At 40.6% G+C, this 16223-nt stretch overlaps 1 protein-coding gene across 12 annotated transcripts in view; it reads left to right on the plus strand.

The window, feature by feature from the left end:
* The first annotated feature begins 4809 nt into the window (after positions 1-4809).
* cspg5a (chondroitin sulfate proteoglycan 5a) overlaps positions 4810-16223 on the plus strand; it is a 145825-nt gene continuing 134411 nt past the window's right edge. For 4 of the 12 annotated variants that reach the window (XM_034174349.1, XM_034174351.1, XM_034174348.1 and 1 more), the window contains exon 1: positions 4812-5335. In XM_034174349.1, coding sequence (XP_034030240.1) covers positions 5239-5335 — 97 coding nt within the window. In that variant the 5' untranslated portion in view covers positions 4812-5238. Of the gene's footprint in view, positions 5336-16223 lie in introns of all 12 variants that reach the window. The other 8 variants (XR_004561788.1, XM_034174347.1, XM_034174356.1 and 5 more) reach the window with 4 other exon arrangements.

Raw genomic sequence — 16223 nt, forward strand, 5'->3', positions numbered from 1 at the left:
TTTAATTAGTGATTGACCATTACTTGCAGGGATTCCAGCCGGTAGATCTGGTCCCACATTTACAAAAAACTCATTAAATTTGTTCACCACATTTTGCATATTATAATTCTCATCATTTCTGTCAATAAAATACTGTGATAGGTGTCCATGATATCTACCTTATCTTTAAGTAATCCATTAATTACATTCCATATTCCTTTAATGTTATTTTTGTTTTGATACAATAACCTTTCAAAATACAACTTCCTACTCATTCTTAGTATTGTGGTCAACTTATTTTTGTATACCTTTTTTTTTTCAGATTCCATAGTTTTAACTTTCAAGAACTGTTTATATAGATAATTTTTCTTCTTACAAGCATTTTGTAGTCCCTTGGTCAACCAGGGACATTTGACAATTATGTTCTTTCTTTTGTATTTTTTCACAGGGCAATTTTTATCATACAGGTTACAAAACATTTCAAGAAACATGTTGTAAGCCTCATTAACATCCCTTTCCCTTAATACACCACTCCAGTTTTGAGTTGATAGATCATATTTCAACGATTCAATACATCTTTCAGATAGTAATCTTTTGTAAATATCATTCTGAGTGTTTGTGCTCTTCATATTCCCATGTTGATATAAAATAAAAACAGGTAGGTGGTCAGTTATATCACATATCATTAATCCACTTAATTTCAATAATTCAATGTCATTTGTAAAAATATTATCAATAAGAGTAGCACTCTGTAATGTGATTCTACTAGGCCTGGTAATTGCAGGAAATGAGCTCATACTATACATACAGTTGTTAAATTCATCTGTCATCTTATGTCTATTGGGATTCTATTAGGTCTATATTATAGTCACCAGTGATATACATTGTTTTATTTGTGTTGGGAAATAGTTTTTCCATATGCACCATAAAGTCTTCTATACTTGAACCCGGTGTTCTGTATAAGCAACTTACTATTATGTTTTTTTTCTCTCACAAATAACCTCAGTAGATATACATTCAAATAGACCGTCGACTGTAACTGACATATTTTCAACAATTTTAAATTTTAAGTTCTTGTGTACATAAATAGCTACCCCTCCCCCTATTTTTAGGGCCCGAGTAGGCAACGTCCTACGAGGACCCTATTGTAATTGCACTGTTTATTATTATTATTATTATTATTATTATTATTATCACTCTTGAAATCGAAATTTCGGCCTCTTCCTATGCTCAAAAACTCACCAAACTTTCCAAAGTCGTCCGGTCGGATCCAAAATTCGATATTTTGGGGGCCTCGCACATGGTCGCAGAAAAATCGCGAAATAGCGCCCCCTAGACATTTTCAAAAACCCCACCGCATTCGGCTTTTTTTGTCGTAGCCTCACGAAATTCGGTACACATATTTACCATGCCAGGACGCACGAAAAAGTCTCTTACTGTCATGGTGAAATATCGACAGGAAGTCGGCCATTTTGATTTTAAGTTTCGATTTTGAGCAAATTTTTGCCATTTTTGGCCATTTCCACAACTTACATTTGAGCAAACTCGTCCTAGGGATTTCATCCGATCGACTTCAAATTTGGTCAAAATCATCACAACACAATGGTGATCAAAAGTTATCAAAAGATTCTAATTAAGTCAAAAGGCGTGGCTGCTAGGGGTCGTCAAACTTTGGCGAGCTTTTCGGAGCACGCCATTTCACTTTGAACGGCTGTCACGCCCACATACTTCATCGTAGATCCTTCAAACTTGCTGGACATGATGATGGCTCCGCCCTGAACGTCTGCATATCTTAAGTTCCCACCTGCGCCATAGCGCCCCCCGGTGGTGGCGGGTAATGTCCTATTTTTACTTTAAGAGGTCCTGATGTCACATACTTAACCCAATCAACTTCATTCCACTTTTAAAACATGCAGAACAAATTGGTGAACATAGGCGATAAACGCCGTGAAGTTACGCGTAACGGCGTCCGTGTGGCGGCGTACCGAATATTGCCCATTCGCCATGAAATTACGTTCTTCCTTTTGACGGCTTTAATTTTGTCACATCATCATAAAAATTGATACACAAGTCGAGCATGACAACCTCTTACAATTCATAGGGGCGTCGCCCATGGGCGGGGCAAAATGCCTCAATAGCGCCCCCTTGAAACTTTCAAAACCCCCTCCACATAGGGGTTTTTTTGGAGTAGGGAGATGAAAATTGGTACACGTGTGACTTGCATAGACGTACAAAAAAGTCTCTTGCACCATGGGTCTACTCCAAACAGGAAGTCGGCCATTTTGAATTTTCTTCTCATTTTGGCGTGATTTCCACATGTTGTATTTGAACAAACTCCTCCTAGGGATTTTGTCCAATGCACTTCAAATTTCTTCCACATCACCCACAGACGATACTGACCAAAAGTTATCGAAAGCTTTTCTTTATGTCGAAGGGTGTGGCCGCTATGGCGCCGCCATTTTGACCCTTCGCCATGGAACATTATACTTAAACAGGTACTGATGTCACATACTTAACACCATCAACTTCCTTCCACTTCTAAAACATGCAGAACAAGTTGGTGAACGTAGGCGATGATCGCCGTGAGCTTACGAGTAACGGCTTCTGTGTGGTGGCGTACCGAATATCGCCCCTTTGCCATGAAATTACGTTCTTCCTTTTGACGGCTTTAATTTTGTCATATCATCATGAAAATTGATACACAGGTCAAGCATGACAACCTCCTACAATTCATAGGGGCCTCGCCCATGGGCGGGGCAAAGTGCCTCAATAGCGCCCCCTTGAAAATTTCAAAAACCCCTCCCGATAGGGGTTTTTGTGGAGTAGGGAGATGAAAATTGGTACACATGTGTGACTTGCATAGACGTACAAAAAAGTCTTTTGCACCATGAGTCTACTCCAAACAGGAAGTCGGCCATTTTGAATTTTCTTCTCATTTTGAAATGATTTCCACATGTTGTATTTGAACGAACTCGTCCTAGGCATTTTGTCCATTGCACTTCAAATTTCTTTGACAGCATCCAAAGATGATACTGACCAAAAGTTATCGAAAGCTTTTCTCTATGTTGAAGGGTGTGGCTGCTATGGTGCCGCCATTTTTACCCTTTGCCATGGAACATCAAGTCATGATAACTCCTTCATGCTTTGCCTGATTGACTTGAAACTTCACATGTATGACGGTTGGCCCCTGAACACACCCAGCCCCTCTGTTTGTACATTGAGCGCCCCCTAGTGGATGAACAATCAACATGTCATAACTCCTTGATGCATTGTGTGATTTGTTTAAAATTTTAACTGTGTGATGAGTGGTTGCCCCTGCATACACATGCCCACATGTGGTCACAATGGTACCCACTGGCCTCGGTAGGCGGTCGCACGGAACGAGGGCCCGTATATGACTGCTTGCAGTCCTAGTATTTTTTCTATTTCTGTAACTGAGTTCATAGCCTTCTAAATAGAAATCTGTCCCTTTATCATTATTGAGCCATGTTTCAGATAGTGTTACAATGCTAAAAGGGACACTAAATTTATCAAGCTACTCTTTAATGCTACTAAAATTTTTGTACATGCTCCTACTATTGAAGTGTATAATTGATAAGTTATTCAGAGTATCCATAGAGTTGTAATCCTCATCAGAGTAATATTTACAATTTACATTCACATTAGAAAAAAAAAACATTGTCTGGGTCCATGTCTTTCTCTGGATCATACTCCCCATGCTCTGTGGATTCGAATGAACTTAATTTAATTACATTGTCCAGAATTCTGTCTCTCAAATGCTGATATTCAGCTGATGAACTGTTATTATGAGTCATGAGAAAATGTTCATTACCTGATCCTCTGATTTTACCTCAGAATATTAAACACACACATCTATATAGCGCTCTTCCATCTGAAAATCACTAAGGGCCCTTGGCCAAGGTCCTTAATTTATTCTGGGGCCATTTAATCTAGATTAACATTTTGCTTGTGAACATTCCTGGATGCAACTTTCTTCTATAGCTTTCCTCCTGCAGTTTATGTAGCTGGAGGAGAAATCTTTCTAGTGTATGCTGCCATCTAGTAGAAGTATTGCTTTATGATTTAATCAGCTAGCAACAAATTGATACGATTGTCTTGCTGAATAGGTCGTGGCCTGTGGGTAGCATCGTTTTTCACCTGTGGCCTTTCTGTGTGGAGTTTGCATGTTCTCCAGAATAAAGTCATGCAGGTTAGGTGAACAGGAAACTTTAAATTCTGCATGTGGGTGTAAATGTACTTGTCTGTCTATATGTGTCCCTGTGACAGAGTGGTGTCTTGTCAAGGGTGTACCCCGCCTCACACCCTATGACTGCTGGGATAGGCTCCAGCCCCCCATCCCATGACCCTTAATGGGAGTAAGCGGGAAAGGAAAATGGATGTATGGATGACTGGGTTGCTTTAATCATTATCAAGAAAAACTGCCCCTCCTGAGAAATTTTTCAGGAGCCGCCACTGACTGCTGAGTTCCATCCATAATTAAAAGGGGTGTATTTGTATTAGTTTTCTAACTTGTTTTCAATTTCTGGGTTCAACTTTACAAATGTATCAGGCTTTATTAAGAAACTGATCACATATCGACACAGGCTTTTTGTTCTTTGATTGTCCAGTCAGATAGATCACTGTTAGAAGCAAATGTGAAAAAAATAAACTGTTAGTCGGGATGTTCGAGAAGAATAAAGAGCCAAAAAAGGAAAAAACGTTTTGGAAAAAGGTGCCAGGAAAATGAAAGAGCCACGGTTTTGTAAAGTAGAGAAAGGACAGATGTCCAGGAAAAAAACAAAAAAAAAAACAGAAAGGAAGTGGAACAGAGCAGAATAAAAGAAGTAGGAAGAAGTTTTCGGAAAGGGAAGGATAAACCGTGAGGGGGAGGAGGAAAAGGGGCATCAACAATCCAGATTTTTTTTCTTTCTCAGCTGCTGAAGCGTGCGCTCCGCTGTGCGCTTCTCATTCCTTCTGCGCCACAAAGTGCCCAAAGCACCGATCCAAGCCCCCAGACCGCTGCCGTGCAGCGATGGAACCCTAATCAAAGCGTGTTCGAACCGAACCGAGGACACAACTGGAGACCAGTATGGAGAAGGCTCCGATGGAAGCTGCAGTCTAGACGCGGCCGCACGCACATTTAAAGACCCGGATTTTTACACGAAGCCCACACGGATTGTTTTGTGTGTGTGCGTTTTTATTTTGTCGTTTCTCTCTCTGATCGTTTTGGCTTCTTTTCGGCGCACTATCACGTTGAGGATGCAGAGGAAGGAGGCGAGCTTTTGCACGGGATGCTGGAGACGTGCGCTGCTGTCGTGCGTCCTGGCGCTGCACTTGATCCCGCTGTCGGTCCACGGTAAGACACCCGCCTGCGCTGTGCGCTTCGTTTTCATGCAAAACGTCTGCAGTTCATGTCCGAGTTTAGCAACCGCTTCAGCATCCACTTCTATGGAGCCACGGTGCCGAAACGCGCTCCTTCAGCTACAGGTCCAAAGCGGGTCAGTGAGCCTCCGATTGTAGGTTCGAAGCTCCACATTCAACTGGTATTAACGTGGCAATCTGTGCAAATAAAAAGTGCAAACCTGCAAATAAACTGTGTTTGAGAGGCTCTAATCCACAAAAAATGTACTGTAAAATGTAATAATCCAATATATATATATATATATATATATATATATATATATATATATATATATATATATATATATATATATATATATATATATATATGACAGAAAATGCAACGTATTATTTTATGAGTCCATCACTTAAAGACACATTGATGTTGGAAGGGAGGAGAGAAAAAATGGCATAAACCTTAATTGGGTCACAATAAAACAGCCAACATGAATTTAAGAAGACAGCAATGCCATGATAAATAGAAACTAGAAAAAATAGTTCTAATATGAATATTTAAAATACATCACATACTCTGTAATATCATTATATGGCTGGGCATAAAGAATATGATAGTAAGGTGATAGGAAAACCTCATAAATGCTTAATAAGGTCACTTCAGGCTCATTGTTTAATATTGACGCTCACCATAGTGTGGGGGGGATGGCATAGACTGCCTATAAAGATATCAAAATTATGTCATAGGAGGCCATCACAGCAGATAAAGTATGATCTATAATATCAGAGGTTCATTATGACCCCCTGCAAGGGGGTCATAATTCACCCAGTGAATCAAACCTCAGGAAATGAAGAGATTTGTAACTGACAGTGGATGCAGAACATTGGCTCCCCAGAGGCACACTGGCACTACAGCCACACAAAAGCAAGGATTAGGGCGGGGGTGGATGAATAATTCATGAAGGAATGTGGACATTCTGATACACAGAAAAGAAGAGAAAAAAAAACATAAAAAACAAAAAACATCAAGTGTTCGGCCACTGTCTCTTTGTCTGGGAGCTTCATTACCCACAGCATTTGTCATTTTTGTCAAATTAATAATGCAGCAGCAGCCATGAGATGAAATCCATCAGGCATTAAAATAAACATATACTGTCACTTTTTTTTTTTTTTTTGATGGCACTGACATTCACAAGGCGACCCGTTATCAAGTGAGATCCAAAATGTGATCATGTGTGGGGTTTTGGAAGACAAAGATGAAGCTTGGAAAGCTCTTAAAGGAAAAGTCACATCAGCGGAGCATCCGGAAAGAATTTTTGGTCAGATGTCCACAGCTGAGCCAAATTTTGTGATTTTAACACTGGTGCCCATTCCATTTCACCCAAAAAGACTGGATGAAAGTGTTTTCCTGTGATTACATTTTCTCTCCTTTCCAGAGAGCAGGTGCATTTTGAATTTGGCGTGTGTATGTTTTCATATAACTCGGGTCTTAAAAAGCAAAAGTTGATGTTCTGTGTGTTGTGAAGTTTGGATTGGTTTGTCCTTGTAGTGATCGCTCCATCAATCTTAAATGTTATGGATTATAATATGTAAATAGAAACAAACATATTACTATTCTATGTCCTCACGGCAGTCCCACATGAGAGATTATGTATTTGTGTGTCTGTAGTACACCTGCCAGCTGGAGCTAGATCTCAACACTCAGTCCAGAGATTTCCTTCACAATTGATTTAATGTTCATACCAAACCTTGGCCTCATGTCTGGCATTTAAAAATGTGGGTAAGATAGCATTTTAGAACATTTCTACACATCCTAAATCTGTGACTTTGTCAGATCTTATTAATTGAGTGCAGAATTGATTTTGTTCAGTCTGAAAAATGCGGCACTGGTGGCACTGAATTGTTGCGATGCAGCCTGAACCCAGCAACACATACCATCTTAGTGCAGTTACTCCTTAATCATTCCAATAGGGGCTGCATTTCTCTGTTATTGTGGCATAATGCGTATTTGTACTGCATCGATGTGTACTGCATGACCATCTTAAGATGCTCAACAGCACACCTGGAGCAACTTGAGGATAGCGGATTTTGCTCAAGGGCAGAGTTTTCCCATCATCTTCTCTTTGAAAAGGATAGACTATCCAGTTTACTGCTAACATGTAAATACATGTAGGTATTCAACCCTACCCTATAGGGATAGGGTTGAATACCCCTGCTTTTGAGCAAACCTGTTTTTGCTAATCCAAAGGTGACATGTTAGATTGCACCTCGATCATGCCTGATTGGATGGAGAAAAATCTAAATCCTGAAGTACAGAATGAGCATTCAAAATATTTTCATGCTGATTGGAAGATAGTTTCAAAATATCAGTGTGGCTTGTGTCACTTCACATTCAGGTGTCTGAGCAGCAGAACGATGCTCGCGGTCTGGAACCAACAACGTCTTTAAATGCCCTCGAGTTCACTCCCATACATAACCTGACACACATAACCCATCAGCGTGCACACTCACATATGTTCTCACCTCACTGGTGTAGTGTGAAAGCATGACACCTGCACTCAAAAAATGGCTCATTGGATGAACTCAATTCAATTATGTGCAGGATTTCCATGTATATGTAGCCTCAACTCAAATAAAACACATCCATGTAAGATAATTATTCATTTAGTTGGGACTACATACTGTATATTTATTAGATGGAATCCAATCCAAAGAGTCATTTGTTTGAGTGATACACTCAAACAAATGACTCTTTGGATGAACTCAGTTCAATTATGGGCAGGATTTCCATCTAATAAATATGTGTTGTCCCAACTAAATTAAACTATCTTGCATAAATGCACTTTATTAGAGTTGGGACTACATATATTTGTTACATGAAAATTCTACTCATAAATGAATTGAGTTCATCCAATGCATCAGTTTTTTGAGTGTGTGAGTGATGTTTGGACTACCGGTGTTGCCAACCGAACGGTCTCTCCCTAAAAATTGGTCCGCCCTGCTTTCACTGCGCATGTGTTGTTGGCCGCAGTTCACTGATTATCACCTTGTTTCTACTTCAAACTGCACTCCAGTCATCATGTATCTCAGCGACAGATATCTGAAACTTTTGTGCAACAATCACTTCCACATAAATTGAGCATTATTTCATCATAAAAGAGGAAAGAAGCGATCAGAGCGCCGCAGCTACACGAGCTGCTAGCTGATGCGTTCACTGCACATTGGTCATTTCAAAATGTCACAGAGTTTTGCCTCATTTCTATTTAGAATGGCCTAGTTTCTGCTTTAAACTGACTTTAGAATGATTTAAGAGGTTTTACCTTGTCATCTGATGAACTCAGCAGCTCAGCTCCAAAATAATGCATGCATAGTGGAAGCAGGGTGGACCAATTTTTAGGGGCGGACCATTCGGTCTGCGACACCGGGTCCAGCATCCCTACCTGAAAACGACCTGCCAGAATACTGCCAGTCATTTCCTGTTGGTTTGTTTTTTGGTGGCCATTTGCACTCGTTTTGCTCCTCCCCCGTGTTTAGCACCAATAATTTGCCCTTTCCCCTCCTCCCCCTCACCTCTCCATGCATGGTTAAGGTGGTACGGAGTGACAGATTAATGGTGGCCATCATTGTGAACACATACTGTAACTCATGGAACACAATGGTGCCTCTTACACGTTCTCCCCGTCCTCCTCCTGCTTCACCCTTTCTTTTCTCTCTGATGACACACAGCTCCTATCTGGCACGTTGTTTTATCTTATTTCCTCCTGTTTGCATTGTCTGTAGCTGTGGTTTATTGGCGAACAATAGCTTTGCTCTCCGTCTCTCCTCTCATCTGCCTCCTCTCGGTGTCCATGGAAACCACACATCCGTTAACACCAGTTGGCAAAGCAGTGTGTTCACATCGCCGCCATAATGTGTTCACACTTTGAATTTCATTAAGCTCATAATGCCAGTCTGATGTTGGCACACAATCCAATTTCGTTACAGTCCACGTGGCTGTGAGCCTGCAGGCCGCGCACGAGTGTTCCACTGCCGATGAGTCGACCATCACCTTGACCACTTTTTACCAATGCATTGATTAAATCTGTGCACTGCATATGGGGATTGTTTTTCATCAGTTGCACACTTTTGTCAGAAAGAAGCATAAAAATTGATCTTCAAAGTTGCATGTAATTGCATCACCTCATTTGTTTGTTTTTTCATGTTTTTTTTTCCAGATTGGCAGTGTTCAACATTTCATCCTGATATGGTGAAAACAAACTCGCTTATTGAATCCTTCAGCAGAAATCACATAAAGTCATGTTTGTTGTGTGTGTGCCAGCTGCTTGTTATTCTGTGTGAGCGAGTGATGGATAGACAGAATGGATGAGTGACAGTTTATGAAGTCATTGCAACAGCTGATGAGACAAACAGCTGAAGCTGATCAGGCGCTGTCGGGACGGTAATTTTCAATCCAGCGGGGTAGACATGTGAAATGAATGTGCGTTTTACAGTAAAGGCACCGAATTTTGCACAGACTGTGTTTGATATACTATATGAAAAAAATGTATGAGTAGATATCATGCCAAGTTCATTTTTAAATCAACCAAATGCAATGTCTTTTTTTCTATTTTCTTAACATGCTGAATCCATTCCAACCACAATTGCATTGACTTAAAAAGAAAAACGAGCTTGGCGTATCAAACAGTATCTGTGCAAAATTTGGTGCCTTTACTGTAAAATGCAAAATTTTAATGATGTTTTACACTTATCTACTAATCATATTCATGAAGGGAAAATACTGCAGTGGTTTAGTTGGTCAGAAAGTAGTTTTAGCTACTCTGTGATGTGAGTGCACCTTTGTTTTTCCTAAGTATAATACAGTGTGTGGATAGAACGTGTGCGCTTGCAGACTTGACATACTCCAGCTTGCTCTTTGCATCATGAAGGGTGATGCAAGGATTATTCTTAACAAGATTCAATACCAGTTACTTGCCGCTCAGTGATGGGAGCCATCTGGCTTCATACTCAAGAAGATAACCATCGACTGCGTCATACAACCCCTGGCAAAAATTATGGAATCACCGGCCTCGGAGGATGTTCATTCTGTTGTTTAATTTTGTAGAAAAAAAGCAGATCACAGACATGACACAAAACTAAAGTCATTTCAAATGGCAACTTTCTGGCTTTAAGAAACACTATAAGAAATCAAGAAAAAAAGATTGTGGCAGTCAGTAACGATTACTTTTTTACACCAAGCAGAGGAAAAAAATATGGACTCATCACCCTGTAAATTTCCATCCCCAAAACTAACACCTGCATCAAATCACATCTGCTCGTTGACATTGACCCTATGTCATGACATTGACCCTATGTGTCTTTTTGCAAGGAATGTTTTCACAGTTTTTGCTCTATGGCAAGATGCATTATCATCTTGAAAGCCCATTGTAACCTTGTTTTTTTCTGTTTAGGTGTTAATGATGGCTTTCGTTTAGCTTTTCTGTATGTAAATCCCATTTCCTTTAGGCAGTTTCTTACAGTTCGGTCACAGACGTTGACTCCAGTTTCCTCCCATTCGTTCCTCATTTGTTTTGTTGTGCATTTTTGATTATTAAGACATATTGCTTTAAGTTTTCTGTCTTGACGCTTTAATGTCTTCCTTGGTCTACCAGTATGTTTGCCTTTAACAACCTTCCCATGTTGTTTGTATTTGGTCCAGAGTTTAGACACAAGTTTTGACTGTGAACAACCAACATCTTTTGCAACATTGCGTGATGAGATTTACCCTCTTTTAAGAGTTTGATAATCCTCTCCTTTGTTTCAATTGACATCTCTCATGTTGGACCCATGATTCATGTCAGTCCACTTGGTGCAACAGCTCTCCAAGGTGTGATCACTCCTTTTTAGATGCAGCCTAAAGAGCAGATCTGATTTGATGCAGGTGTTAGTTTTGGGGATGAAAATTTACAGGGTGATTCCATAATTTATTCCTCAGAATTGAGTGAGTCCATATTTTTTTCCTCTGCTTGGTCTAAAAAAGTAACTGTTACTGACTGCCACAATCTTTTTTCTTGATTTCCTATAGTGTTTCTTAAAGCCAGAAAGTTGCCATTTGAAATTACTTTAGTTTTGTGTCATGTCTGTGATCTGCTTTTTTCTACAAAATTAAAAACTGAATGAACATCCTCCGAGGCCGGTGATTCCATAATTATTGCCAGGGGTTGTAGCTGTGCGAGTATTTACTGAACACAACATACACCACCAATACCAGCAGTGCTTCTTTGCAGCGAATGCTGATTTTTGCAAAGCAATTGATTTGGTTGTCTGGGTTGTTCTCTGGGACATCCTGAAAATTTGGGAGACCCCCAAGAACGTTTTGATGCCCAGCCAGCCTATACACGGGTACTTTAAGTGATGTGCAGAGTAGGAGAAGAAATATTTCCCAGTGAGGACTGGTGTTCTTCAAGGATGTGATCTCGCTTCTGCACTGTTCAATGCGTGCACTGACTGGGTATTGGGTAGGGTTGTGGAAATCACTGGATTCACTGCCTTTGTTAGCAAGGAAAGGTTTACTTTCTTGACTTCCTAGAAAATGCAGTGATCTTTGTGTAATCAAAGGATACCCTGATTGCAGCACTTGAGAGGATGAGTGAGAAATTAGAGTCTCTCGGTTTGTGGTGTCAAGTCAAAGATTCAGGTTTTTAACCAGGTTTTTTGACCATCAGAAGTGTATCTATATGCAGTGAAAGTGTTGAGACATTCATTTATCTCTGCAGTGACATTCATGTCCCTGGGTCCTCAGCCTTTGAGATTTAAAGACATCTGGGAAGAACGCATGTAGTCATGAGGTCCCTGGACAGAGGTGTTTGGTGATGGAGATATATTTGCAGGAGACTAAAGGTACAAGTCTTTTGGGTCTTTTGGTGCATGGTTGGTTGTGAGACTTGAGCGTTAACCAGTAACTTAAGGTGATGCCAAGATACAAGGGTCGATTGAGAAGTTTTGAGCCTGACCCAGAAAAAGTAGGGTGTGGTTCTCCATCTTTTGCATTCTGAAAAACCAACATTTCTCAACACTGCACTCAGTGAATCAAAACTTCACAGATTCTCGAGAAATTTTGGTTTCTCAGAATGCAAAGGTTTCTCAGTTTTGAGCTTGTGTCAGGCTCAGAACTTCTCAGTCTCTCATCTCGAAGGTGTCTTTGCTGCAAAGTCTCTTTGGAGGATTCTTGGAGAATGCTGCAATGACTTTGAGTCAAACTAGCGGTTACTTAGGGAGACTCAGAGGATGAGTAGAAGTGTGTGAGAATATATCATTGATAATATCTTGATTGTTGTTGCCACACTGGGCGGTTTTGAATTTTATTTTTCAGGCTGAAGGTGGTTATTGAAAAGTCTTTCGGCAACATTGCAACAGAACTGCAGATTCACAGTCACATGATCTCTCACTAGCAGCATCACCACAACACAGATCGGCTTAGCTCTTAAGATGACTGATGTAAAAAGAGGGGAAAAAGGAAACAATCAGACACCTCCACCCTCACAATTTACAGCAGAAGATTTAGTTGCTATACTTGGATCAGCGTCACTCGTGGAGGTGGTTTGGATTTGAAAAGATGGATGTTGCTGTAAACAAAAAAGACCACAAACCTGTTGTTGTTTGAAACAGCTCAACAGTGAGCTTGTTTCGCCACCTGCAAACTAAGAAATAAGAAGAATATGGAAAGAAAGTCACCGCTGCCCAAGAAAAGCCTAAATCAGCTAAGATGCCTCCACCACACACTCAGCAAACTTTATTTCATCTAAGTAATATTTGTAATTAATGTTTTTGTTGTTGTTTTTACTTTTTAAAGGAAAGGTTTTAAAGAAAGAAATAAGACCTGTTTTCCTAACACATTGTATCTGTTAATGTCAGTAGCAAGCAGTGTTGCCACAGTTACTTTGAAAAAGTAATCCAATTACTGATTACTGATTACTCCTTGAAAAAGTAACTTAGTTACTTTACTGATTACTCAATTGTAAAAGTAACTAAGTTAGATTACTAGTTACTTTTTTAGTTACTTTCCCCAGCTGTCGACAACAACCCTCTGCCACCTCAACATGACAATGATACCTGTTTTGCCAAAATTCACTTTATAGTCACCCTTTCTTGACTTCAATGAAAATAAATACTTGTTTTATAAAAAGTAAAATAAAGACCTCTTTCTTGACCTCATATTTAACTGTTGACAGCACTGTAACAGTAAAACTTGCAATTTCAAACCTACATTGTTTATAAATGTAACTATTAAATTCATTCTAGCATATTTCTAACATTTAAATTCTCTCTAAATATTTTACTTGTCGAAATTAATATTATTTTAAGGAGTATTAGTAGTTGTAGTAAAAAAAGGCTTCAAAACTGGACCTTTAATCTAGGGGTGTTGTGGGGGGGGGGGGCACATCCCTGCCCCACGCCCCCATTCCATCTGGATTCGCCCCTACTTTGGCGTTTGAGCACAAAGAATGGATAACATTTATTTATGCAGAAAACGTGACCAGATTTACAGGTAAGAAAGTTTTATTGTGTTTTCACATCATGTGGTCCTCAGAAAGAGAGTTTAGGTGCATTTGAGTGGAAAATAGTGTCAGTTGTTGACGCGTCGCGGAGGATCAGCTGTTTTAACGTGCAGATACGGAGCAGCTCAGCTCAGAATTCTAAATAAAGGAGGAAAAAAGTATAAAAATGTCTTTGTAAAGCTCAGTGCAGGTGTGCTGATCACCGCGCTTTACGAGGAGACGACGAGTCGAGCAGCTGCAAAAAACCGTGGATGAAAAGCTCACAGCTCACTTAAAGTGGTCAGTTCAGTCGAACCCCGACCTCCTGCCCACGGACCAAGTTTAATGCTGCTATCGACCCACAATGAAGGAACATCATCTAAGCATTTTGATTAAGTGGTTGCATTGTTCTGTGCATGGTCCTACAGTGCTGAGGACCCCAACAGTAGGAAAATGCCAAGGCAACGCCCACGTTTCACAAGGCTACAGCAGATAGATGGTTATATTCAAGAGGTGGGCATGGACCAGTTGTCTGACTGGGAGAATGCCTTCTGGGACCCAAGGCGGGTACATAGTGTGGTGGATGTGTTCTATCTTGTAAAGAAGTCCTTAATCCTGAAAAAGGTTGCTTTATTCAAGACTATTGGCTGAGGCATAGACAGAAAGAGAGATTTATGTGGTGGAAATGTTAAGAACAAAGAAGAAATGGTTAATATGTCAGTCGAAGAGTGATGAGGATGAATGTAAAGGGGATGAAGGATGAAGTACAGGTGGATGGAAAGAATAAAGGAGATGGAGCAGGGAGGGATCAGCCACATAAATAGAAGTAGATTTTTGTTACACATTCATTAGGTACAACCAGCACTCTTGCCATTTTTGACATACTGAGTTAATACCAACTGCCTCACAGGCTGCCCACCGTATGTGAGGCTTTGAGACATTACATCCGACGCCATCAAGAGCAGCACGAGGGCAGCAGGTGGCACCACAGGGGTCGGTCCTGTCTCCCTTCCTGTTCACACTCTACACCTCAGACTTCATGTTCTGGTCACAGATCTGCCACCTGCGGAAGTTTTCGAACGACTCTGCCATTGTGGGCTGCATCTGCGGGGACCAGGAGACTGAGTACAGGAGTGTGGTGGACAGGTTTGTGTAGTGATGTGGACTCAACCACTTGCAGCTCAAGGTATCTAAGATGAAGGAGCTGGTGGTGGACTTCAGAAGACAGAAGACCTATCTGAACCCAGTTACCATCAGTGGAACTGAGGTGGACTACTACAAGTACCTGGGTGTCCACATAGACAACAAACTGGACTGGACTGTAAACACACATGCTGTGTATAAGAAAGGTCAGAGCCGACTGTACTTCCTCAGGAGGCTCAGATCTTTCAATCTCTGCAGAAATATGTTGCAGATGTTTTATCACTCTGTGGTCTCCAGCATCATCTTCTGTGCTGTAGTGTGCTGGGCAGCAGACTGAAGGCAGCTGAACATGAACAGACTCAACAAGCTCATCAGGAGAGTTAGCTCTGTCCTGGGGGTTGAGCTAGAGTCCGTGGTGGAGGTGTCAGAGAGGAGGATGTTGAGGAAACTGCTCAGCATCCTGAACATCACCTTCCACCTCCTGCGTGCCACACTGTCAGAATACCTTCAGCCATAGACTGAGACCACCGAGGTGCACCACAGAACACTACAGGAGGCATTTCCTACCTGTGGCACTCAGACACTATGATTCCTTCCCCTTCTGCAGGATGACTACATAATGAACAGAACTATTAAGCGTTATTCTGAGTATATCTGTTTACTTATTGTAAAACAAAACAAAAACAAATCTGTTTACTGTTTCTGTACTCTGGTGAAATAATTTCCTTCGGGATAAATAAAGCTTATCTTATATTACCTTATCTTCCTGAAGCAGTTAATCAACCACGGAGCCTTTTCTCTGAACCTCAGTGTTTTTGGTGTCATTTGAGTAAAATCACCAAAATCAAAGATGACAACCAAGAGCAAGATAAACTTTTCTCCTGCTGCTGTTTGTGGATTAGCAATATTTATTACCTACCTCATCCCAGATAAATCTGTTTTTTAGAAAGCTACTTGATCCTAATCTCATTTGAAGTGTCCTTCACCATCTGCAACATTATCACTCGGTTGCAGCCACAGGTCTGACCCACCAGCTGCTGGCTCCTCTCTGTGTGTGTTACTGCTTTGTGTGTTTGACGCTGCACATAATGCAGCAATAGCATTGTGTGAAATAAGTTTAAAACCTGAAATGCATGTTGTGTGTTGCTTACATGAAGGATGTGTGGGTCGTTTTCCTTTATTACATTTTAATTGTTTTAACAGAAAAAGTTAACCGACACCTATGGTGATACA

The sequence above is a fragment of the Thalassophryne amazonica genome, chromosome 7 (genome assembly GCF_902500255.1).
Source record: "Thalassophryne amazonica chromosome 7, fThaAma1.1, whole genome shotgun sequence".
Taxonomy (NCBI): Eukaryota; Metazoa; Chordata; class Actinopteri; order Batrachoidiformes; family Batrachoididae; genus Thalassophryne; species Thalassophryne amazonica.